The following is a 25,342-nucleotide window of genomic DNA, read 5'->3' as shown; positions in this document are numbered from 1 at the left end:
GAAAAGATAAAAGAAAAGAAAATCGCTATCTAATGAATAGAAGAGAAAATCTCTGAAACAATGTATTTCAATGTTGTTTATTCACCAAGACAGCATACTGGGAAAGTCCTAACAGGATGAGCTGTCAAGAGTATAACCACAGAATCATGGAAGTTTCGGTTGGAAGGGACCTTAAAGATCATCCAGTTCCAACCCCTCTGCCATGGGCAGGGACACCTACCACTAGATCAGGCTGCCCAAGGCCCCATCCAACCTGGCCTTGGACACCTCCAGGGATGGAGCAGCCACAGCTTCCCTAGGCAACCTATGCCAGTGCCTCATCGCTCTCATGGTGAAGAAATTTTTCCTTATGTCTAGCCTAAATCTGCCCCTCTCCAGTTTACAGCCATTGCCCCTCCTCCTATCACTACAAGCCTTCATAAAAAGTCCCTCCCTAGATTTCTTGTAGCCCCCTTCAGGTACTGGAATCTGTAATGCTGGAATCTGTAAAATGAAGCAGATTGTTCTATGTGGTTGTTGCTTCCTTTCAGAAATCAACGCTGCCATTTCACCGGCTGTAAATGCAGCATGTTCAACCATGCTCTGCTCTATCAAGTACCATTAATATAATAAAAAACACTAGGGGTTTTTTTCTCTTTTGGTTTTGTTTTGTTTGTTTGTTTGTTTGTTTGTTTTAAATAATAGTTGCTAGCGTCTAGGGAGGAAATAAATTATTATTTATCTTCTGTACTGGTTGGCCAGAGAAGCCATGGATGCTCCATTCCTGAAGGTGTTCAAGGCCAGGTTGGATGGGTCTTTGAGCAACTAGACCCAGTGGGGGTTGGAACTGGGTGATCTTTAAAGTCCTTCCAACTCAAACCATTCTATGATTCCATCTACTGGGCCCCTTGGTTTGGGGCTTCTTCAGCTGAAGCTTCCATTTCCCTGAAGCCAACTGATGCCATACACAGAGGCCATCGGAAAACCAATCAGGCATTACCTACCCTGCATCTATGCAGTGGAGGCCAGGAGCTCTGAGTCTGGCACAGCCTTTTTGGGTGAGCTCAAGAAATACCAGCTTGTAACCCAAGGTGGGTGGGGTTAAAAGAAAATGTTCTATCTTCTAGGCTGAAGAATAACAAAGATATTCAGTGCCTTGTTTATCTTATAGGTTTCTGTTATATCCTGACATCCGATCAGGGCACCTCCACATCTCTGGACACGTGTTAAGGGAGGCAGATGCTGAGTTGTCTGAGTTGTGAGGAAGCAATAAACTCAGAAATTACTCAATTCAAGGCTGAGAACTTGTGTCTCCTCAATGAAAAGGAGTGTCAGATAGGATGAATTTGTGATGGTTTAGGGCTAATTTGAAGGTCATCTTTATCCTAACTAATAATGTCAAAGACCAAAATAAGCAGTTTTTCACAACTCTGTAACTTAATGAGTATGTATTAGATAAGTGTAATAATTGTATTAGCTAGATAGGATCTTAAGTTTTCTGTTTGTATAAATAACATTTTATGGTTTTCATTGGGTGTGCTAGTTTTGGTGGAAAATCCTTCCACCTAGTATCCTGTGCAGAATAAAAGTGATGTCTCCTCTCTAAAGAAAATACTTTGTTTTGGGAATTCTTTCCTTGATTTCAGGTAACAAGCTTACCTTACCGCTAATGGTCCTGCTCAGAGGCACTCACAGCAGTTTGGACACCCTCTTATGGACAAGCAGAAGAATGTTGTGAAAGATGAAGCCTTTGTCAGGGTAATCACTGCAAGAAAAGCCTGTGAAGATATAGGGGAACTTGTTACCTACTAAGGTGGAACTCACACAGGAGAAGGCTAAAAAGTAGTTAAGGGGAACCTGTTACCTATTGTTACCGTAAATGTTGGTCAAAACAAAACTCCTTAAGACTCTTTTTGGAGTTTTAGCAGTGGGCATTCTTTATTCAAGGCTGGATGTGCAGGGGAGTAGCTCCACCTTAACATGCACACCACTGATAGTGGTACTAGAGCTTTTATCTTCTCATTAAATGCATTTCTCAGAAAGGCCTTACATAATTAAACTTTTTCTTGGAGCTAATCTTAATAATGGGATACTCATTACAGTTGTGCATTTCATGGAATCACAGAATCATAGAACGGTTTGAGTTGACAGGAACCTTAAAGATCATCCAGTTCCAATGCCCTGGCCACAGGCATGGACACCTCCCACCAGAGCAGGCTCCTCAAGGTCCCATTTCTACCAATAGGTCTCTGTAGTGGTATTCAGGGGTCACTTCTAACTGTTCATTTTATTGAACTTGCTTGTTGAGCATGCATGGTTAAGGTGATGTTATGCAACATGTTCCCTTTCTTCAAGGCTTATCTCCTATAGCTGGCCGATTCTGGCTTTCTAGTCACAAAGTACTCCTTTCTTTTGATTTACACAACTCAAACATACAAGGTTACACACTTTACTCTAAGCAATCATTATTATAGCCATGGTGCCAGGCCTGATACCGAAAATGCTGGCAACTAAACTCTCTAAGACTCATTTTGGAGTTCTAGACAGCAGCATTCTTTATCAGGGCTGGGCAACACAGGGGAGCGATCTCCATCCATCATGTGCAGCCAGACAAGAGCTGGGACAGGATGGATTTCCCACTCACGTGCTCGGGGATTCATTCTCCCAGAAACCTTATGCCTATTCTATTCTTTCTAAGGGTTGAGTTTAATGTTATGCCTTCACAGCAGCTAAATCCCTCGCTGCTTCGAAGCCGTCTCCAGCCCTGCCTGACCCTGCACCGGGGGTGGGAGAGGCTGCAGACAGAGGGGATGCAGCAGCCCCGGCCGCTCGGCACAGATCACACTGCGCACAGGGCGTTATCGGCCCCAGAGAATGAACAGAGTCTGGAGGAACCCTGACTGAGAGAAAACACGCTGTCAGAGGGACATTCTGTCTGACTACCAAAGAACACAATTACTTGGATGAAGCTTTACTGCAGATTAAATTAAAAATCTTCCTTTTTTTTTTTTTTTAATAGTAACTGCTCCTTGTATCGTAACAGTATTCCTGAAGCATCTGGAGAAAGCCCTCAGGGCGTGACCGCTGGGGTTGCCCTGTGCAAGACAGGAGCTGAACTCCATGATCCTTGCGGTTCCCTTCCAGCCCAGGTCGTCCTGATGGTCCGGCCCGAATTTGTACAGGCTGCCAGTGCTACGGTGGGGCCTCGGGAGGGGAAAGCAAGCTAAAACGCGGTTAAGGCGGACGCCTATACAGCTCCCAGCCACCACCCCTACCGCCGCCGCCATTTTGGGAGCCGCGCGGCAGCGACCCCGCCCGGCCGGGTCACGTGCGTGCGCGCGGCGGCGGCGGCGGCGCTCGGGCTCCCCCTGCTGGCGGGCGGAGCCTCTCCCTGCGCGCGGGGGCTGCCCTTGAGCCGAGGCGGAAAGGCTGCCCCCCCTCCTCCTCCGCCCCCGCCCGCTCCCCGGGGGCCGCGCGGAGGGGAGCAGGTGAGGAGGGGGAGCAGGTGAGGAGGGGGCGCAGCGGGGAGGGGAGAGGAATGGAGCGGCGGTACTGAGCACACACACCCCCCCACGGCAACAGCGGCCCCGCCTGCAGCGCTGGGGTGGGGGGTGGGGGTGGAAGGGGAAGGGGAAGGGGAAGGAATGGGAAAGGCAGGGAAAGGGCAGAGGGAAGGCCGGGAAAGGGCAGAGGGAAGGGGAAGAGGGGAGGGAAAAGGGAAGAGAGAAGAGGGGAAAGGGAAGAGAGAAGAGGGGAAAGGGAAGGAAAGAGGGGGAGGAAAGAGGGAAAAAGGGAAAGGGAAGAGGGGAAAAGGACGGGGACAGGGAAGAGGGGAAAGGGATAGGGAAGAGGGGAAAGGGACGGGGAAGAGGGGGAGGGGAAAGGGAAGAGGAGAAAGGGAAAGGGAAGAGGGAAAAGGGGAAGGGGGAAAGGGAAAAAGGGAAAAAGGGAAAGGGAAGAAGGAAAAAGGAAGAGGGAAGAAGGAAAAATGAAGAGGGAAGATGGGAAAGGGAAGAAGGAAAAAGGAAGAGGGAAGATGGGAAAGGGAAGAGGGAAAAAGGGAGGAGGGAAGAGGCAAGAGGGAAAGGAAAGGCAGGGAAAGGGAAGTGGAAAAGGGAAGGCAAGGCAGGGGGTGGGGAAGGGAAGGGAAAGAGGGAAGGGAAGGGGGAAAGGGAAGGGAAGGGGGAAAGGGAAGGGAAGGGAAGGGAAGGGAAGGGAAGGGAAGGGAAGGGAAGGGAAGGGAAGGGAAGGGGGAAAGGGAAGGGAAGGGGGAAAGGGAAGGGAAGGGGGAAAGGGAAGGGAAGGGGGAAAGGGAAGGGAAGGGGAAAGGGAAGGGGAAAGGGAAGGGAAGGGAAGGGAAGGGAAGGGAAGGGAAGGGGAGGGAAGGGGAGGGAAGGGGAGGGAAGGGGAGGGAAGGGGAGGGAAGGGGAGGGAAGGGGAGGGAAGGGGAAAGGGGAGGGAAGGGGAAAGGGAAGGGAAGGGAAAGAGGGAAGGGAAGGGAAAGAGGGAAGGGGAGGGGAGAGAGGTAGGACTGGGCATGACTTGGTATTGATGAACTCCTTGTCTTGGGGGCAGCAGGAGGGGGGGCTTGGTCTCATTCCCCCTTACCCAGCCCCACTCGGGGGAGCTGAACTCAAATGGCTGGGGAATTAAAATCCCAACAACCAGCAGCTAAGAGTGCTGTATGTAGTGTTTTGTACTGCTTTTATGTTGGTTTAAGCAGAAATCCATTAAAATCAAGCCTACAGAGTTAAGAGAAAGTCTGCTTCTGATCAGTATTTTGAATTTCAAGAGTGTATCCACCGATCTTTCCATTAAAGTAGTAGTTAACATGGATTTTTATGGACACATGGAACCAAATTGATGTCTTTGCCAACTACCTAGACAGAGATAAATCACTAATCTGCATCATAAGAGAAAAAAAATAATCAAGGAGGTCTCCATGATAATATCTACAGGTTGATGATTTAATACCTTACCTGGACAAAAATCAACTGAAAACATTCAGGGTTGAACCAGTCTTTCATCTAGTCCCAAGTACGTGTCGTTTCCCTTCTCTTTTCAAACATGTTAGTGTAGAAGGGCCGTTTATGATATGCAGAGTATATAAACAGTATTTATTCTTTAAATCTAACCTTGATTTAACCTAGTTTTCTTGTTTGGAAAGGAAGTCAGCAAAGGATTTGTTGCAGTCACACTTAAATCTGTGAAAGGAGACTTTATTGCTATGTATGCAGCATTTGTCTTTGAATTTTTGTTAACAAAGAGAATGTGCAGTTTGTATGACATTTTTCTACTTTTGATTTTTTGTGACGACTTAACTTATGTTGTCATTTACTAAAGGTGTTCCTTTTGCTGTTTTCCAAAATCATTCAGTAGCATTGGTATTCCTGACAGAACAAGATACTGCCTGCTATTGATCTCTTCTGAGTTCCAGATTTATAACCTTACCTGGCACAGACGAAGGAGATTGGCCACTAGGATGTGAGAGATAGCTGCTGGGATACAACAGTTAATCTAAATGAATCCATAATGTGAATACTACTTCAGTTGTTACTGCAAAAAAACCAAAAGAGAACTAGAATGAAGTTCTTCAGGAATGCACCAGGTAGTAGATGTTGAGGCATTGATGTATGTGAATAGGAGATTCAGTTGATTACTGAATGTAGGTGAATAGAGGAAAAGGGAGAGATTTGTTTCATCACTTATGGCTCAACATAAGGCGCATTTCCAGTTTACATTACACTGAGTTTGCAGAAAGGCAATAAGGCTTTGGCCTTTTGGGAATTCTGCAGTGCAAGACAAACCTATGTTACTGTTGCTATACCAGGAGAAAACCGTATTGAGAATGACTTTTCATTTACATTGTAATACTATTACTTCAATAGTAATTAATTAGAAATGCAGGTTTCAATAGTAGTCTGTAAAAGAAAAGATTGTATGCTGTTCTGAAATTCTGTGAGGATTTCTTTAAATAATGTAATGAGTTAAAGATAAAATGTATGCAAATTCTTTTGGAAAGCATATTTAACACAGTTTTCATAAAAATGTGTTTATAGGTCATTGTTTATAATGTAGCTGCATCCGAAGAAATATAAAGTGGCATTGTGTCATGCTGACAAACAACATAGGGCATCGTTTAAGGGTACATCAAGCAATGATTCCAAGAAACCTGAAGCCGTTTCCCTATATTTGTGGCAGCAGAATGGTGTCGGGTTACAAACCTAAAAGCAACATCAAGGAATCTTACAAAATTCTTGAGCTTGAGGAAGGTTGTTCCCTTGATGATATCAGAAACTCCTATCGAAGTCTTGCCAAAAAATACCATCCAGATAGCGGTTCTGCCACAGCTGATTCTGAAGCATTTATGAAAGTAGAAGAAGCGTACAGAGTCGTGCTCAGTGACGTGACAGCCAAAAAGAAAACAAGTGAGAATAATGAAGAGGAAGAAGATCAGTTCAAATCAAATGCACCACAGCATAGACACTACTTGAGTTACGAAGGTGTTGGTTTTGGAACACCAAGCCAAAGAGAAAAGCAGTACATGCAATTTCGAGTAGACCGTGCTACTGAACAAGTGTTGGAGTACCGGAAGCAGAGACTTGAAAGCCAGTATGCTATGACTGACCTAATGAAAGCCAAAGATGTGAAGCAGAGCAAAAAGGTGAAAATAACTCAGGCAGTTGAACGGTTGGTTGAGGACCTTATCCAGGAATCGATGGCAAAAGGAGACTTTGACAACCTCAGTGGCAAAGGAAAACCTTTGCAGAAATTTTCAGACTGTCCCCATATCGACCCTATGACTCACAACTTGAACAGGATTCTGATAGACAATGGATACCAGCCAGAGTGGATCCTGATGCAGAAAGAGATACGGGAAACTATTGAGCGGCTAAGGAAGAATTTAGTACAAGCTAGAAGTAACCTTGGAGGACCAATGACACCATATAGGCAAAAGCAATGGAATCGTGCCTGTGAGGAATTTATAGAAGATATCAGGAAATTAAACAAAAGAATCGACAGCTTCAATTTAGTTGTTCCTCTTCTGAGCAGGCAAATGGTGCACTTCAGTGCAGACAAAGAGATTGTTCGAGCACAAAAGAGTTACGAAGCTTTGATGGCAAACAGAGAGGCTTCTAATTCAGACACAAAGGAAAATGAGGAGGAAAATATTGAAAGGTTTGGGTGGAAGTCATCTCTGCTTAAGTGGTTAAACCTTAAACTGAAATAAGAATACTAATTCACCTGTCTGGTCGAAATGTGAATGCACTTTATTAATGAAACTTGTAGCACTAGGGAAATTACAGGTACACTAATAATGTAACATCCAGCTGTCCACTGTTAGACCAGTTAAAAGGATTTGGGTTGTCTAACTGATTCATTTGTGAATATTGTTAAGGAACAAATAAATTCAGTTATCCTTGCAGCTCATTTTACTTTTGCTTAAATCAAAATTAATGCTTTAGCATAATCACTTTTACAATCTGTTATCTCTTCAAAAGATGAAGCATAACAAAAATATGATAAATGGAAGTAAAAGTCCCCGTTAGTTCAACCTTTATTCTTGCTTATTTAAATACTGGCAGCTCATAAATTGTTGACAGGTTTAATGCTTTTTTTTAAAAAGTATGCTCATGTCTTCAAGGTTAAATTAAATGGGAATGAAGGGAAGGTTCTGGAAGTCTACACTTGGACTGTATATTCTGCAGAAGTCCATTTTTAACACAGAAGGAGGTCTTGGAAAGCATCTGAGCAAATAATGAACACTGGCCAAACTGTACCCTAGTCACAGGGCTTTATATTTTTTTGGAGTTGAGAGAAGGAGAGAATTTTGAAAAATTTCAAATTATGCCATTTAAATATTTTAGAGTATTGACATCAAAGAGCTTATTATGAAATATTGCAGTACTGTTAGTTTCTGGGCAGTGTCTTGGGGAAGGGAAGATCTCCATGATGCCAGAGGTTTATTTATCTTTAGTAGTCTCTTGGCTCCCCACACAATCTGATTTTTCCTGGAGGACTTCATAAATGAAAAGGTGTCGGTGGATATGTTGGTATCTGTGTGGGCCCCCTTCCTCACTTATGCCTCTGTGACATAGACTGTCATTGTCTCCAGCTGTGCTGGAGTTGTGCTGTACCCTGTCAGTCTGTAGGAGGATGTCCCAAAGGCTCTGGTATCCCATAGGTGGGGAATTTCCACTCTCTGTTTCAGAAATTAAAGCTCAGTAATGATCACAACCATCCTTTGGCAGATACCTGGGTCAATGCATTTGCTTTTGGTCAGGTAGCTGCATGTGCTGCCTCTGGTCTTTGTGCTCTTGCTCATCTAGATGAGGTGCTAGCATGCAGGCACAACAATATATTTGTTGGTAGATGGACTAATTGAAATATCATTTGTCAGAGGGTATTCTATAATCTCGTAATAGAATATAATTTATTGGTAAACACTGTAAGTCTTTCAAGCCTTTGTGTTAATGGCACGTAAGTAGTAATGACAAGATGTTTGTCATGGTTTGGAAAAAGTAGGACTAACCTCAGCTTCCTTTAACACACCTTTTTGTAGGATTTAAGGTGGAAACAGTAGAAAGAACGACATTGCGTTCAAGAGTGATCTGTTACCCCCAGGTCACGCCACTGGGATGCTTGTGCTGTGCCCTGCCCGGTTTTAGTGGGAAGGATTAGGTCGTGGCTATTGGCTCCTTTCTGCTGAGGAGGCAGGGGTACAACTAGCAGTGCATGGATCAGTTGGGCCAGCCAGTAATTAACGTACCCTTCAGCGGTTCTCCGAGTTTGAATAGGTGGCAAGAAAGAAAGGATGTCTTGCAGATGCAGGAGTTCAGTCCCATCTAACGGCGAAGTGGGAACACAATGTGTGTGTGGTCTTGATCTAAAATATAAGTAGCCTCAATCTAAATGCTCAGATACAACAATGGGGTCACGTAGCAGTCCTCTGCTTCTGGGAACTTGCTGGGTTCAAACTGCTGTACTTTCATTTGTGATACAGATGTGACTCGCTGAGATTATGGTTAGAGCAGGTGATGCCAGAAGACACTGACCTCGAAGTTCCTCACTCATTTTGGCAGCTGTGTGTATGAATGTCTGTTTACTTCAATTACTTATTTCTGTGGTCTTGCTCTTAGTGAAATCTACAGATTAAACATACTTTTATGGATGTTTTTTGACAGAGGACTCATAAAAAGATCAGATTTTGATTCTCATTGTGATCTACTGGATTTGGATCTGAGTTGCTGTTTAATCTAGTGACAGATAAAAAGAGATAATTGCAAATCGAATTCATTGTACAAGAGTAAATAGAAACCAGACAGCAATAAATGCAGCGTTGATGGAATCCACTTTGGCTCACAATGGAGATAAGCATCAGTAGTTTAAGCATTTCAGTTGTCATGAGAGATGATTCAGCATAGTAAGTGATTTTTATGTTCCTTTTAAAGCTACTTGGTTTTAAATGGAGTATAAATGGGGCCTGACTCTTGGCACTTTAAATCAGCCTTACATTGTTTTTCATGAAAATTTGCCAGGCACAAAAATCCACTTCTTTAACTTTTATGGCAATGATAATGGAAAAAAAAAAAAAATTTATTTTCCCCAGGTGTGTGTAGGAGTATATCTTTGCAGGGATGGTCTATTTTTTGTTGCTCTGAGCTCACAAAAATTTAAAAGCAGCATTTAGTCACTGCTTCTAGAACAAGTAATAGAAAGTACTGCATATGAATTAGAGGGACCCAGGAGAGAATGGCCTTCAGAAATAATTTTTCTATCTGACACTAGACTGTTGATTCGAGTTTAATAACTGTTACCGTATTACTGACCTCTAAAAGGATGAAATCATTGCTGATTCCAGATAAAAATGCATGTTGCCTATTCCCAGAATGCTGGTCTAATTACTACGTGGCTTGACCGTCTTATCTAGATGGCATCAGTATGAAGACAAAATATTATTTATATTTATTAGTAGGAAATATTTATTGAGGTATCAGTTTTTCTCAGAGTGAGGAGTCTGTTTCTTGCCCAAAAGAGTCATAGCTTTTCCAAGCCCTATTACCAAGCTATACAATTATACATGTTAGTGCTTTCCAGTGAAAGAAGACATACAGCTGTAGGCTGTCTGAAGTAATGTCTTGGGCAGTCCTGTAAACTGAAGAGTTTCTACATATGCTGTAAAAGTTGAGGCCTGCTGAATATCTCCCTGTTCCAAAGTAATAGCGGCTTTCAGGATACATGTAGCGTTACAGAGAATGCTCTGAGGAAAAGGAATAAAAGGCATGGGAAGCAAGAGCAGGGCATGCTGTAAGGGACAAAGACAAGTGGTAAATCTTTATTCTCAGTGGGAGAACCTGCCACTATGGAGGAGAACAGGATGTATGGTGTCTCTTTCAAAGTGGTTTCCCTGCCAGTTCTGTTCCCCAGGATGTGGCAACCATAGCGTTTACCTTCCCACAGCTGAGATCATCTGTTAAGCAAACAGAAATGTGTGTGCCTGTGTGGGGCTGGGAGGGGTCATAGGAAAGGCCTGGAAAGCAGAGAGGAGATTGGGAGGAAAGAAAACAGCATGTAATGCTTCCAGGTGAGGGTGAGACAGGGGTAGAGGTTGGAGAGCAGGTATATTTGCATTAGAAACAAAAACTGGCTATGAGCCTTTTCCATGAACCACAAGGCAAGCGTTTTATCGCAAACTTTGTTGTATGGTTCTGATCATCGTAAGAAACAACTGCTCCTATTGATACTCTGTGCAGTGGGTAGCCTCTTCTCTGGGCCAGGAAAAGTGAGAAAGGAGGAGCTGCTTCAGAAAAACCTGTGTCAGATCCAGACCTGGTAGAACTGGTTTGGTGTAGAGTAGAAGGCACAGAAACTGTCTTTTAAGTCCTATAGGATTTATGAGACTTTGATGCAGAAATGGGGAATGGCCTATCCAAGGATGTTGTGGTTGTATGAAAAGCTGTGAGTCTTTGAGTACAACTTTTAAATTTGAGTGGGATTTCATGAGGTTGCAGCTTAACTGGCTTTTAATGAGAGTTAAATATTCTGTGGCCATTTGGTTGTGTCTTTATAAACCTTTCTCCCAGTGTTCCTTCTCTTACTGAGTGCCCCATATTGCTTTTTATTGATCTTGAGCAATCTCCTTGAAATGCCTTCCTCTTTTTTTTCTGTTTATCCTGGTCCACACTTAGATTTCTACTTCTCACTTTTCAGACTGACTCTGCAGTTTATTTTACCACAGTGTGAATTTTCAAGACTAATCACTTTCCTAACTTCAATACTTAAATTAATTCAACTGCAGCATTTTCCCTTTGTGAAATCTTGACATCCAGTCTTTTATAATAGGCTACAATCTGTATTTTATGAGCAGATGGTTCTTTCTTAAGCTACTTCTGGTGGCTCTCCTTCCAATGCTTTGGCAAGAAATAGGCCAGAAAGGCAGAAAAAAGGGAACTGAATCGTGTGCATGGGAAGTATGAAGGGAATTCTCTGACAGTCAGAAAGCAGGGGTCAGTTTGGGCACCTTCTATTTGGGGCACATTCAAAACCACGTTGCAGGCAGACATCTGTTTGCATCCATTGTGGAACCGCCATGTGTAGAAACACTCTTGGGTCTCCCTGACCATGGCAGGTATGGAGAGATCTCAGGTGGGTGGTGCTGGGCAGGGCTTCCCACTATCTCAACCCAGCCCCTGCTCACTTCCTTCATTTGGGAATGACGAGAAGGAATGTGAATGTCAGCAAGCTGCTATCGAGGGTGGGGAACAAGCGGTGCAACTGCTGCTCCGGCTGTGTTGAAGCTGGCTGGGAAATATTGTGAAGTCAGAAAGAAATAGAATCATAAAATGTTCTGAATTGGAAGGGACCCACGAGGATCATCAAGTCCAGCTCCTGTCCCTGCATAGGACAACCCCAACATTCACACCATGTGTCTGTGGGCTTTGTCCAAATGCTTCTGGAATATTGTCAGGCTTGGTGCTGTGACTGCTTCCCTGGGGAGCTGTTCTAGTGCTCGCCCACCCTCTGGGGGAAGAACCTTTTCCTGATATCCAACCTAACCCTCCCCTGGCACACCTTCCTGCCATTCCCTTGGATCCTATCATTGGTCACCAGAGAGAAGAGCTCAGCGCCTGCTCCTCCTCCTCCCCTGGTGAGGAAGCTGTAGACTGTGATGAGGTCTCCCCTCAGTCTCCTCCAGGCTGAACACACCCAGTGCCCCCAGCCGCTCCTCACATGGCTTCGCCTCTAAACCTTTCACCAACTTCCTGGCCTCCTGTGGACACTTTCCAGCAGCTTTATACCCTTTTTATGCTGTGGCACCTAGAACTGCACCCAGTCATCAAGGTGGGGCCGCACCAGTGTGGAGCAGGGTGGGACAGTCACCTTCCCTTGACCCTTGACAGCAACACAGTGCTTGATGCACCCCAGGATGTGCTTGCCCTCTTGGCTGCTAGGGCTCTCTGTTGGCTCATGTTCAACTTGCTGTTGACGAGACCCTAGATCCCTTTCTGTAGGGCTGTTCCCCAGCCTCTCGCTCCCCAGGCCGTGTGTGTATCCAGGGGTGCCAAGTCCCAGATGCGAAATCTGGCACTTGCCCTTGTTAAACTTCATGCTGTTGGCAATTTCCCAGCTCTCCAAGTTTGTCCAGATGCCTCTGCTGGGATTCTCTGCCCTCAGGAGTGTTACCAGCTGTCAAATAACGCAGGTGCTTCTTCCCGAGGAGCCAAAAGGAGCACAGAGTTGCTTATTAATCCTATTTTTATGAACACAGACTTGCTTATTCTTGGCTTGTATCAGAAACGGTGTGACCAGCAGGTCCAGGGAGGTTATTCTCCCTCTATACTTGGCACTGGTGAGGCTGCTCCTTCAATACTGTGTTCAGTTCTGGGCCCCTCACCACAAGAAGGATGTTGAGGCTCTGGAGCGAGTCCAGAGAAGAGCAACAAAGCTGGTGAGGGGGCTGGAGAGCAAGTCTTATGAGGAGCAGCTGAGAGAGCTGGGGTTGTTTAGCCTGGAGAAGAGGAGGCTGAGGGGAGACCTCATTGCTCTCTACAACTACCTGAAAGGAGATTGTAGAGAGGAGGGAGCTGGCCTCTTCCAAGTGACAGGGGACAGGACAAGAGGGAATGGCCTCAAGCTCCACCAGGGGAAGTTTAGGCTGGACATTAGGACAAAACTTTTCACAGAAAGGGTCATTGGGCACTGGCAGAGGCTGCCCAGGGAGGTGGTTGAGTCACCTTCCCTGGAGGTGTTTAAAAGACTGGTGGACGAGGCGCTGAGGGGCACGGTTTAGTGTTTGGTAGGAATGGTTGGACTTGATGATCCGGTGGGTCTTTCCCAACCTGGTGATTCTGTAGGAGCAGCACCTCGCGGGGCGAGGACAGCCCCGTGCCCGGGGGCGAGGGGCGGGGTTTCCCGAGGACCGAGGCCTGATCAAAGCCCCGCCCGCCTCCCCGTTCCCCCCTCAGCCGCCGGCGCGCGCAGCCGCGCCGACCAATCGCCGCGCAGCCTCTCCCCCTTCTCCCCCCGGTGACGCGCAGCGCCGCCTTCCCATTGGCGGGGTCGCATCGCTCTCGGGACCGTGCGCCTTCGCCCCCGCTCGCGGAAGGGTCCGGTCCAGGACGAGGCGGGTACGTGCGGCCGCCGCTCTGCTTCCGGGGCGGTGTGGGGAGAAGGAGGCTGAGGGGAGGCCTCGCCGCCGCCCGGGGGGAGCGGGGGGAGGCGGGGCTGGGCCCTTCTCCCAAGCCGGGGGGTGAGAGGGCACGGCCTCAGGCTGCCCCCGGGGAGTTTTGGATCGGGCAGCAGGGGAAATTTATTCCTTCAAACTGTTGTCAAGCGCGGGAGGAGGCCGCCCAGGGAGGCGGTGGGGTCCCCGTCCCTGGAGGCGTTTAAAAACGGGGAGATGGGGTGCTCGGCCGTGGTTTGATAGGGGGTACCTGGGGGTTGGACTCGATGCTTTCGAAGGTCTTTTCCCACCAAACAATTCTGTGGTTTTTCACATCTGGGAAAGGAGGCGGTGATGCTGAGCAGAGAGTCCGAGGTCTGCCGGTGAAATATTTGAAAAACTACTGTTTTCCCCCAAGTGTTGCTGCCCTCAGCTAATGCCTCCTGTCAGGACTTTGATTGCAACCTGGGGATTCTGCCTCGTATTTGCCCTGTCGTGGCTTAAACCCATTAAATAAATATTGATGCACGCGGTGTACACTTCAGCACAATAATGGGCTGGTAGATAATTGCAGAATTGATCTGTCTTTGTGCCTCTTACAAGACTTCAAACTTCAATAGCGCTCTAAAAGAATGCTTGCTGGAGCCAGCACTCGTGCTGCTCTGGGGCTGAGCATTACACAGATCTGTGTAAGGCAATTAGAAGTTTTGCCACACAGCCTTATTTTTGTCTTAAGTTCATTTGTAATGTCCTTTCTTTCCCTCCTTCTGCCTTACTGTAGCATTTAACCTAGAGGATATAGCATTCTGGTATGGTATTTGGGAAACTGAAAGTGAAACCGTGTGCAACTACTGCAGTGAGTGAGTGGTCTAAAGACACCCCCTCCTTTAAAAAAATCACGGTGGCCTTGGTAGAAATCTCCGCATAACCTTCTTGCGGTGACTGCCAAATACCATTTCATAATATAAATGTATGGTGAAACTGTGTGGGTTTTCTCATTGGTTGCATGTGGAAGGTGCTGTCTTCTTCGAGGAAAATAAGAGTTTTCCTCTTAACTTTAAATTTCTTATCTTCCTTCTGTTTGTCTTTTGCTTCCTCCTGTGGAAACAGGAGGATCCGTTCTTTGCTAAGCTGACAGTATTCTAGGGTCCTTGCAAAGCCTAAGGCAGTTTGCTTTGTGCAGGATTTTTTGTGTTTTCTTGCAACTGGTTGAGTGTTTTGTTCAAGTGAAATGAATTCATTTTGGGAGAGAGAAACTGGTTTTCAGATGGAAAATTTGAGCTCTGATTCTTGTGTTGTCGTTTCACTTAATTTGTCTGAATAATATACTTGTTGTTCTAACCTGAGCGCTAGCATCTACCAAGTATTATTTTTACAGTGGGTATAACTGTCCTTGTTAGTTCTTCAGTCACCCGTTTGTTCTAATAAGCACTCTTGTGCTTCTGTTTATTGGATGTGAGTGAGAAATGTTTTCTGAGAACAGAGCCTGTCTGCCCTTGGAAAAGGGGAGGAGACAGATTGTGGGAAGGGCATTGAAGGACAGCTAATGCAATGGGATTTACCTGTTTTATTGCTGTGAGGTATGTAGATGTAAAAGTTTAAACCAAGAGAGTGAGTTTTGTTCTTGTATTCAGGTAAGAAAGCCAGCTGAAAGCATCTGTCTTCATTAGAGTGGTTCTGTCTGTGTAGTAGGATACATTTGGGCTAAAACCTATGTATGTATCCACATTAACCCATGTGAGGATAAGTTTACCTTTGCTCTTGTGGTCTTGGTGGAGTCTCAGCTTCACAATGTTGCTGGTCTTTCGCAGTTGAAATATAGCTTATTATTTTCCTCTTTGCTAGTGGTGTTGAGAACTACGTACATAGGGAACATTAACATAGAATCACAGAATGGTTTAGGTTGGAAGGGACCTTAAAGATCATCCAGTTTCAATCCCCCCTGCCATGGACAGGGACACCTCCCACAGGATCAGATTGCTCAAAACCTCATCCAACCTGGCCTTGATCACCTCCAGGGATGGGACATCCATGTCTTCTCTGAGCAACCTGTTCCAGTCCTTCACCACCCTCACAGTAAAGAATTTCTTCCTCCTATCTAATTTAAATCTACCATCTTTCAGCTTAAAACTGTTTCCTCTTGTTCTGTCACTGCAGGCCTTGGTAAAGTCTTTCTGTCTTTCTTATAAGCCCCTTTCGTATACTGAAAGTCCGCAAAAGGGTCTCCCCAGAGCCTTCTCTTTTCCAGGCTCAACAGCCCCAACTCTTCCAGCATTTCTTCATAGGAGAGGTGTTCCAGCCCTCCCAGATGGAAGTCCCTCATTTTGTGGCCCTTGGTTGAACCTGCTCTTGCAGGTCCGGTCTTGTGCTGGGGAGCCCAGAGCTGGACACAGTGAGTCTTGCCAGAGCAGAGCAGGAGCAATTGCCTCCTTCAGCCTGCTTCTTGTTATGCAGCCCAAGATATGATTGGCTTTCTGATGAGCTTCAAGCACACATAGCTGGCTCGTGGTTTTTTTTCCACAGGGCTGTACTGATTCCATTTGTCCCCCAGCCTGTACTGATATTGATGATTACCCCAAGCCATGCGCAGGACCTTGTGCCTACTGCCAAACTCCTGTTGCCGGCCAGGATGCCATTCACCTTCTTTGCAGTAAGGGCGTGTTGCTCACTCGTGCTCGATTTGACTGGGACCACTATATCCTTTTCTACCAAGCTACTGTCCAGCTGTGTAACCCCAGCACATACTGATGTGTGGGGTTATTCCACTGGCCAATCCCCTTTGTTGAACTCCATGAGGTTCCTGTGAGCCCATTTCTCCAGCATGTGGAGGTACCTCTGGATGGCATCCAAGTACAGGGTGAAAGATAATTTTGTTGATGCATCTGAAACTGGGTTAGCCGTTGGCTTTTCTTGACCTGCTTTCTGAATTGCAATAAAACTTGACATGATGTTAGAAGAAGGTAGTTTTATTTAGATGTGTTATTTTTGTTTAAATGGGAAAAATTCCAAAGGGAAGCAGAGCTTTGAAGAAATACAGCTGCAGTCATTCTGAAAATGACTGAAAGTGTATTCACAGGCAAGGTATTAACTTTGGTAGATTTGACAGAACCACTATTGTATTCAGTGGGGAGATGAAATAGCGCAGCGTGTTTGTCTATTGACTGCTTCCCGTGGCCAGCTGCACGCAGGGTGTCACCTGTGTGGTCTGTAGTGACAACAGCAGTGGGAACCCTGAACCACGTTCAGGTGTGGGTGGGTGAGGAGCTGCAAGGGGAAGGAAGGGATTACTGCAGGGTGAGGAAGAAATGCCTCTAGGATTGAAGAGGATGGAGCCATTATAAGGGTAGAAGAGAAGGGAGGGGCTGTAGGAGTAGTCATAAATCTGTAACAGCACAGTGCAGCAGTTTTGTTGTAGAAAGAATAAGGATCTGAAAATTGCTAGGTGAATGTGTAGTCTAGGAGGATAACTATATGGTTGAGCCCAGATGCTGTACAAAAGTCGTCAAGTTATTATTCTGGAGTTGAGTGATTCATTTTAATGCTTTAAGGTAGCATCATAACTATGTATGGTGGATTTTCGGAGCTAGTTTCAGGAGGACAAACTTATATCTCATTCATAGGAGGTGGCCTGTGTTTGTAGTCTATTTATTTATTTATTTATATTTCACTTCTTACTGTAGACTTCTAATTACCATTACTAATCAGAAAAATGTTCTACATCTGTCTTTCCTGTAACATTCGTAAAGGACATTTGCCCGTTGTTAGCTTTTAACAAGTATCTGGAAGTTATTTATGGCAGATAAGGAAAATACAGAAGTTGGCAATACTGAAGCTAAATAGAAGTACGTTAGGGATGTCTATGAGTCATTGCTAAATAGAAAAACTGTAAATATTTTCTGATGTATGCTAATCTTATTACAGTGTTAGGGTGCTTTTGTAGTGCAGAACCGTTTATAGCTACTGTCTCACCAAATTGTGAGGACTGTATGGTTTGAATAGTCACTTTGTAACACTAATTAACTTCACTTTCATCTTCCTTTATTTAAAGTTATGTGGGATCTTCTCTCTGTGAAGCCGGACAGTCTTCACCCTTCGTATTTTTTGACTCTGAGTTGGTTCCTTTTCCTCTGTGTTAAAAAGGCACTGTGTTTATCTTATTAGGAGACTGGGAATACGGGCAAGATTCCTTGGCCTGACTCAAAGACCCAAGTTCTGGTCTGTGTATGGAGCCCAGTTGTATGTGTGTTACTTTTATTAAATGGTAGTGTCAGAGAGAGGATTATGGTTTCAAGATGAAACAGATTAAATATTTGCTTTTTCATTCCTGCTTTTTCACTTGCTTTTATTTTTTGTTTCATACATTTGAACAAACAGAATGTTCTATTCAATTCCTGTTTCAGGTATTTGTTTGTAAACCTTAAGTGTTTGGGTTGTATGATGATTTTATTCTGTAATTCTGTTTGTGAGGTAGGTTGTTTTTTGAATATAGCTCAATATAGAATCCACAGAGTATATGGAAAACTGAATTCTGCTACAGAAAAAAAAAAAAGAAAAGAAAACAAACCATACGTTGTAAAGATTTCTCATGATAGTTGTCAAATATGTCAAGATTTTACTATTTTGTATTAAAAAGCATCTTTGGCTGTGTTTCAGGTATTTTGGACACAGTTGTTAATGGAAAAGTTCATGTACAAAATAAGAAGGACAATCTAATCTTTGAGGAAATGGCAGGATTCCTAGACAACTTCCGGTGGCCAGAATGTGAGTGTATTGACTGGAGTGAGAGAAGAAATACCATCGCTTCAATAGTTGCGGGCGTATTGGTAAGTTTTGAGAGAATGTGAGTCATAACCGTGTTGACAGATTTAGAAGTACAGTAAAATTATATTTTTGTTCACTCTTTAGCTATACTTTAATCAAGTGTATTTCTTCAACTTTTTTTGAGCATAATTGTCAGGCAGTTTTTTTACAGGTCATGTAACTTTGGTTTTGTCTGATAATTATGTTCCAGTTCTGCTATCTCTTCTTTAAAGAAGATTGAAATTCCTCATGGATTTTTGGCATAATGAGGTAGATTAGAACACCTGTGTTGCAAATAAAGTGTATCTCCTATGTGTTTACAATCTGGGTTCTTGTTCTTAAAGCTGTACAGAAAATTTAGCCGTGCATTGATTTTTAATTTGAATAGAAAATGTGACAGATTCTCAAATGCTTCTCTGAAAACGTCAATGTTATGGTTTATGCAGAACTTGCATATCAAACAGTTTTAGAGTACGACTTGGAGCTAATAACTTTCTAAAATAGATTATACGTGTTACAAGACAAATAAATAAATACATGAATATTTGCCATGTTTTATCTGCCTGTCTCTGCACCCTTCCAGCCTCATAACACTGGTTTATTTTATTTCAAGTTCTTCACAGGCTGGTGGATAATGATAGATGCTGCGGTAGTTTACCCTAGGCCAGAGCAAATGAACCATGCGTTCCATACCTGTGGGGTGTTTTCAACACTAGCTTTTTTCATGTAAGTGTATATAAAGGGAGTTCTTATGAAATAAACATGAGCCGTTAAACACAGATTTTTCTAGACAGTATGGTATATGATAAAACTTTGAATCATCTGGTTATAAATTACTTGTGAGTAATCCTGTATGTTTTTGCATGGCAAGGTAAAGACTTCTTTTTTTTTTTTCGCCTGTGGTCTTTGGTGTAGCCTGTTTATTCATTGTCCTGTCTGTCCCGCTTATCTGTTTAGGGTCAGTTGCTTTTCCTATGCGTGTCAGCTGAAGGTGAGAAAGCAGACCTTCCTTTACACAAGTTGCTTTCTACAATACATGTTTAGATTCCTAGATCAAAATTCATGTGATGCTGCCCATTTGCTTACCTCAGTATAGAACACATGACTGCATTTTCCCCTGTTTTAATATAATTCTTACAGTCGTCTCTGGCCCGAAACTTCCTCAAATGGGAGAGGCAGAAGTGTTATAGCTGTTTTTATAAAGATGTAAATATAGCAGGCTTGAAGGAGAAATAATAGCTTTTATTGAATGGTACAACATCTGTGAGAAAAAAGGATGCATCTGGATATGCATAACCTTCTTAACATTTGGCATTTAAAAATTTGTGTTTTTTTTCCTCAGCAGTATAACTCACTTCAAGAAAATTTATTGTCCCTCCTTACAGGGTGTCTCTCCCTTAAGTACTTACTGTATTCATTGTGAAGGAAAGCAACTTGTACCATAATCAGGAGAGCACTGTGTTACTGGCTGTTGTTATTCCTGTGAAGTGGCTTTAGTTACTTTAAAAGCTTAAATAGCTTGAAAGGGAACAAAAATATTTCAGTCACTAAAAAGGACAATTCTTTCATCTTACAGGTCAGTTAATGTAAACATTGAAGTAAAACTTATGAACAAACACAGGGTTTGTTTGAAATCCAGTTGGAATCCTTCCATTAAGGGACATGTAATAATATGTGACTATACAGAATGTAAAGTAATTTTTCCTGAATTTGTTACATATTAAAAAAAAAAGCTATTTACTTATAACTTCAAATTGATTCTTCAATGATCTGAAGCATATACACTTTTTTTGTTCCTAGGATAAATGCTGTATCAAATGCACAGGTGAGAGGAGACAGCTACAGTGATGGATGTTTAGGAAGAACAGGTAAATTGACTCTAAAAATTGTGCTGAATTGAAAGACTTATTATTTAGGTGTTGGGTTTTTTAAGTGGTGGTTAAGCAAATAATCAGAAGTTAAGGAGTAGGAGAGAACATCTGTGAAGTTAACTTCTTTACAAAATTAACGCTTGGACATAAATACTGTCTTTGATAGAAAGGTCAACTTAGAAAAATTCGACTTCTGCGTATCTTTAATGCCTAAACTTTCCTCTGCAAATCCCATATTATTGCTGGGAGAAAAAAAAATCTGGCCTGTGGTAGGCTATGGAGCAGCCATTCCTTAAGAATGTCTTATTTCAGAATGTATCACAAACATTGTTTCCTTTGTATGTCACCTACTGTGTGGTGTCTGTGGACCTGCTGCCCTCTCTCTGGTTTCGTTCGTAACTTCCTTACTATTTCCCATGTGGATCCCAGCATCTGTTTTCATGTGGCTTGTAGAATGCCTTGCTAGAAATCTGGTGGGATTTGCTGTTTTTTTCAACTAGCATACGATGCTTTTTTGGGTACCATTCATAAATCAGCTTGAGAGAATCTTTGCATAGAAATATTTTTCCTATCCTGTGAATGAGCGGGTTCATTATTTTCAATGGCATCATCTTCCTTTTTCAGTGTGTAATGGCTAGCAGGTAGATGTTGCCAATGTGAAAATAACTTTCTGAAGTAAACATAGGAAGCATTTGTTTTACATATCCTATTGGAATGATTTCTTTACCTCAGAAACACTATAACTTTGACAAAGTACCTCATCATTAGTCCACTTCAAGTTGTGTTAAATGATGTTTAGCCATTCCCTAAAGATGAGGGGAAATTTCTGGTAGTTGTCTGCATGCTAAAATATGGGAAATCCAGCTACTATGTGTTTACTAGAGAAGGCAAATTTTGGCATATCTCGTCCTTGATACAGGACTTGATCCTTTCCTTTTGTGCCTGCAGCAAGATAACACATACTAAGACAGTAGTAGCTTGGATCATCTGTTGCTATGGATAATAATCTATGTGGTTCTCAGAGATTTTAATATTTCCGGCAGGTGCTCGTGTCTGGCTTTTCATCGGCTTTATGTTGATGTTTGGTTCACTTATTGCTTCAATGTGGATTCTTTTTGGAGCATATGTTACACAGAGTAAGTTTGTTTATTTTCACGTATAGAAAAGTACTTTTGGTGTCAGCCAAAAGACAGAAGATGCAGAAGAATGGAAGTGTGTGGTCTGTTCTTGTCAGAGCCACACCACCTAGTTTTGTAGTCAGAGCATGATACTAAGACTAGTGTTTTAAGTACACATTCCAGTACAGAAGAACCTTAATGTTTCCTTTGTTACTTACTTTGCAGACACTAATGTTTACCCTGGATTAGCAGTGTTTTTCCAAAATGCATTGATATTTTTCAGGTAAGTTACCTGGGGATATTTCCCTCCTTCTGAAGGGTTATCTGACTTCCCTGCTTCCATGCATATTGATATTTCTGGAAAATAGGTTCTGAAAGCTGGTGGCTAGCTCCAGACTTGGACCTTCCGCAGTGTGGAGTTTGCTGCTTGCAAATGCAGGATGTTCTGCATTTCAATTTATTGCCCACCTTGACCTTTACTTGAGGAGGGTGGCACATAAGCCTGAGAGACTTCTTGGGTTACTGAGTAAAGTGACGTTCTACAGAGACCTGGTTTGATATTATTCAATGCATAAAGATCAAACGTTACTTCTCAAAAAGTATTTTTTAATCTCTGCTACTTTTTTCTACTCCATTTGCTCCAGTGCTTAGAAACAATGCTCTCAATAAGCTTGCATCTCTAGAATGTGGATAACCAAAGGTACAGACAGTATTCTGGGCAAGATGTTGATGGTGTCTTTGGATAGTGGCCACAATGCTTTAATCTCTGTACTACAAATACCTTGGCAATATACCCTAACCACACTAGGTGGGAGATCCTGTTTTCCTCTTAGTGACTATTTCATACCAAAGGTTTGATAATCTTGCAACTGATACACCTAGATTTTTTTCTCCTGTATGAGCTTTCAGTTATTAAGTGACTTTTTTTTTCTTCAAAGACCACGATGGTACATTTTGTAATACTACATTTGAATCAATTTCTTTTATTTCACTTGATATTAAGTATTTCCTGTGACAATTTAAATAATGTCTGTGATATGCATAATGCATTCTGCAAGCCATAAATTTTATTAAATAATAAAGTGAAAGCATTCAGTAGTATAGGTTCTGAGATCAGTCACTGAAAAAGTTCATATAACCTCTTTTTTTGCAAGTTCTTGCCTACTTAAATCACCGTGCTAACCGTTTTCCTTCTAGTACCATAGCAAATGCTTTGCAGCGAGCTAGACTGACTGACTCCACTGAGCTTCCGTGTTTGGAAAATCAGTTATGTTCTTGCATAAAATCAGAATTTTTTCCTTCAGAAAAGCAGCTGCTCTGGCTGTGAGACTGGCGATTTTTTTTTTTTTTTTTTTTTTTTGAGCAGTAACTTCAGCTGGATCTTATAGTTCTGGTGATGCATAGTAGTTGAAATATAAGTACAAGAAACAGTTACTGACTTGAATAAAAGTTCAGGTTACTGGAGGGATGTTAATTTGTAGCGTAGATAGGTTAAGGTTGTAAGGATACTGTTAAAATTACCTTTTCCACTGATGTCTTTTTCTTTTTTCGCCCCCTTTAGTACTCTGATCTATAAGTTCGGAAGAACAGAAGAGTTATGGGGATGAAAGGTCCACGTATAGCATCATCTGTTCTATAGTTGCTATGTTGTACTACGTATGTAGATACATTGACATTTATTTGTTCTTGTTCTGCTTTCTAAATCGTACGAACTGAGACAAATTACAGTTTCTGTAATAAGCTCCCTCTTTTCACAGAACAGATTTGTGAATATGTACATATGACTGTATATATATTAAAAAGGGAATGTCAGGCTTCCTTTCTGAAATCTTCAGGCTTATTTCTTCAAACACATGGGTTTGTATCAACTCCTAAGACTTGATCTTCCAAACCTTCCCGTGTGTCAGAGGCTTCAGTGGAGCCCGGAGTGAGCAGGCAGGCTGAAGCCCGTGCCCTGTGTAAGGGGTCACTGCTGTGTGCATAGTGAGCTGTAGCCAGTTTAGAAAGGGCTGCCTGGTGACCTGGAGGAGTGCTCAGCGCGTGGATGTCACCCAGCTAAGGCTCTATTTAATGACAGTAAATTCTATCCTGTGCTGAGATAAGAGCTGATTTTAAGAGTTTTCTATAACTACTCAGAAAAATATAAAATAGCTATTTTTTTGTAAAAGGCAATGAATTTTTAAACAAGGCCCTCTATTAAGCAGGTTCTGCATGGCAAATCTTGACTTCTGGTTGCTATAGCACGAATGACATTTGGCAGCACCACAGTCCGTAGAATTAGTTTCATGCTGTTCAATGTAATAGATAACAATTAGTACCTGATGTATTTACTGATATTAGAATAAAACCCCCAAGCTGATGCTGGCCGTACTTAAGGAATATAAAGAATAAATGAGAGTCAGACTAACTTTAAAATTTTGCTAGCATCATTTTCTTCAGGGGAAGCTTTTTGCTGTTAAACGAACAGTTATCCTGCTACCGATTACGTTTTCTATTTAAAAGGCAAGCATTTCAAGTGGGGATATAGTAGATGTATTTATTGCTAATGGTTTTATTTTGAAATAATTGCCAGTTTTAGGGCTGTCACTTGCCCCAGACAAAATGTATTTATCTGCTAAATTTCATGGGCACTTTTTGGGAACACTTCCATTGTTGAAATCTCTTTTCTTCTAGCTGGAGTATGCAGGAAGGGAGAACAGTGATGTTTTATAGCTTTGAACTGGCCTTGTACGCTCATCTTGCCATCGGTGACCATCTTACAAGTTCTATGTGGTTTTTAAAGCATTTGAATCTCCCTTGTCTAAAAGCTTTTATAACTTTCCATGTGTCGAGATTGCTGACCAAATGGTATTAAACTGCAGAATGTGACTTCTGTGCATGGTTACTGTATCCTGTTAGTCATCTAATTGCTCCCTTGTGGGGAATCTCTCCAGTGGACAGAATATGAAGCAAATACTGCAGCTGAAATTGTGCTACTGGCCAGACTAACTTCCTCCTGTTTTTCACCATCCTGCAGTGAGTTAAGATCTATTCACTGCTGTTAATCATAACCTTGTACATAAATTGTCTGTTCGGTTGTAATTTCAGAGAACTGCAATAAACTTTATTTTACGTTCTCAGAACAGTGAGCTTCATGAGGTAATTGTACTTAACCCAAGCGGTATTGTCCTTTAAGCAGGTCCTTGAGCAGCCAGGAAGTAAAGCCAATGTTTATGTTTTCAGGTCTGTCAGCTTCTTGCTGAGGGGCCTGGGAATGTTTGTTGGCTTTTTCACTAAGTGAGAAACAAGCACGGCCTCTAACCACTCACAGTATCTCGCACCTGGCATGTGAACAACCCAAGCTAAGTGTTCAACTCTCTGCAAGAACCCTTATGGCGCGCTTTAATGCATGTTCCTGGCTAAAAAGCAGTTAGCTTGAGAGCAGAGTAAGGACTTCTTTCTGAGGTTACCTGCATTTCCTACCAGAAGCTTGCTTTCTTGCAAGTATTTCTTGACCATCCCTTTTGGTTTTAGACAACTGGAACAGTCATGCGCTCTCTACAGCTGCTAAGAGGAGAAGAGGCAGCTTTGAGGATGTCTTCTCTGGTATCCTAAGCTGAAAACAGGTGTGGTGTTAAGAACCGTGTGGGCTTCATCCAGAATATCCCTAGGTCCACTTTCAACCATGTGTAGTTCCACTGCAGGCCAGAGTGGACAGGTGTGGCTCCTTTTAGGGAATGCCTTGGTCTGCTACAGTTGGCAGGGGTGAGGATAGTCCTTGAGTTACTCCTAACAAAAGGGGTTTTTAACTTTGGCCTGTTTGTGTAACTATAAGAAATATTTAGTAACAACTGTCTCTAACAGAAGCCTAGTGTAGGGCTTACTCAACAAGCTGTATACTGTGTTGCTAAATATTCATAATGTTTTAACTG

At 42.9% G+C, this 25,342-nt stretch overlaps 2 protein-coding genes across 5 annotated transcripts; both read left to right on the top strand.

Annotated features, from left to right (window-relative positions):
* The first annotated feature begins 3,375 nt into the window (after positions 1-3,375).
* On the top strand, positions 3,376-7,405 carry DNAJC28 (DnaJ heat shock protein family (Hsp40) member C28). 4 transcript variants are annotated; one of them, XM_069871318.1, is made up of 3 exons: positions 4,714-5,016; positions 5,377-5,587; positions 6,039-7,405. In XM_069871318.1, the coding sequence occupies exon 3, from the start codon at positions 6,092-6,094 to the stop codon at positions 7,208-7,210; it is 1,119 nt and encodes a 372-aa protein (XP_069727419.1). In that variant the 5' UTR covers positions 4,714-5,016; positions 5,377-5,587; positions 6,039-6,091; the 3' UTR covers positions 7,211-7,405. The 4 variants fall into 4 exon arrangements, with proteins under 4 accessions (XP_069727438.1, XP_069727448.1, XP_069727419.1 ...); XM_069871337.1 differs by lacking the exons at positions 4,714-5,016; positions 5,377-5,587 and adding an exon at positions 3,376-3,467; XM_069871347.1 differs by lacking the exons at positions 4,714-5,016; positions 5,377-5,587 and adding an exon at positions 3,399-3,484.
* A 6,182-nt stretch (positions 7,406-13,587) lies between these two features.
* TMEM50B (transmembrane protein 50B) lies at positions 13,588-25,036 on the top strand. Its single transcript, XM_069871304.1, has 7 exons — positions 13,588-13,607; positions 18,296-18,465; positions 19,056-19,168; positions 20,243-20,310; positions 21,357-21,449; positions 21,657-21,714; positions 22,993-25,036. Exons 2-7 carry the CDS (start codon positions 18,367-18,369, stop codon positions 23,036-23,038), a joined length of 477 nt encoding a protein of 158 aa, XP_069727405.1. The 5' UTR covers positions 13,588-13,607; positions 18,296-18,366; the 3' UTR covers positions 23,039-25,036.
* The last annotated feature ends 306 nt before the right edge of the window (positions 25,037-25,342 follow it).

The sequence above is a fragment of the Phaenicophaeus curvirostris genome, chromosome 1 (assembly GCF_032191515.1).
Source record: "Phaenicophaeus curvirostris isolate KB17595 chromosome 1, BPBGC_Pcur_1.0, whole genome shotgun sequence".
Classification (NCBI taxonomy): Eukaryota; Metazoa; Chordata; class Aves; order Cuculiformes; family Cuculidae; genus Phaenicophaeus; species Phaenicophaeus curvirostris.
This window is presented reverse-complemented; position numbering and strand designations above follow the sequence as displayed.

What these genes read in the sequence shown, in the direction of transcription:
- DNAJC28 (XM_069871337.1), top strand. Translation starts at nt 6,092, where the DNA reads ATGCTGACAAACAACATAGGGCATCGTTTAAGGGTACATCAAGCAATG.
- TMEM50B (XM_069871304.1), top strand. Translation starts at nt 18,367, where the DNA reads ATGGCAGGATTCCTAGACAACTTCCGGTGGCCAGAATGTGAGTGTATT. An exon ending in TGGATGTTTAGGAAGAACAG is followed by an intron (nt 20,311 to 21,356) that starts GTAAATTGACTC and finishes TATTTCCGGCAG; the next exon opens with GTGCTCGTGTCTGGCTTTTC. An exon ending in AATGCATTGATATTTTTCAG is followed by an intron (nt 21,715 to 22,992) that starts GTAAGTTACCTG and finishes CGCCCCCTTTAG; the next exon opens with TACTCTGATCTATAAGTTCG.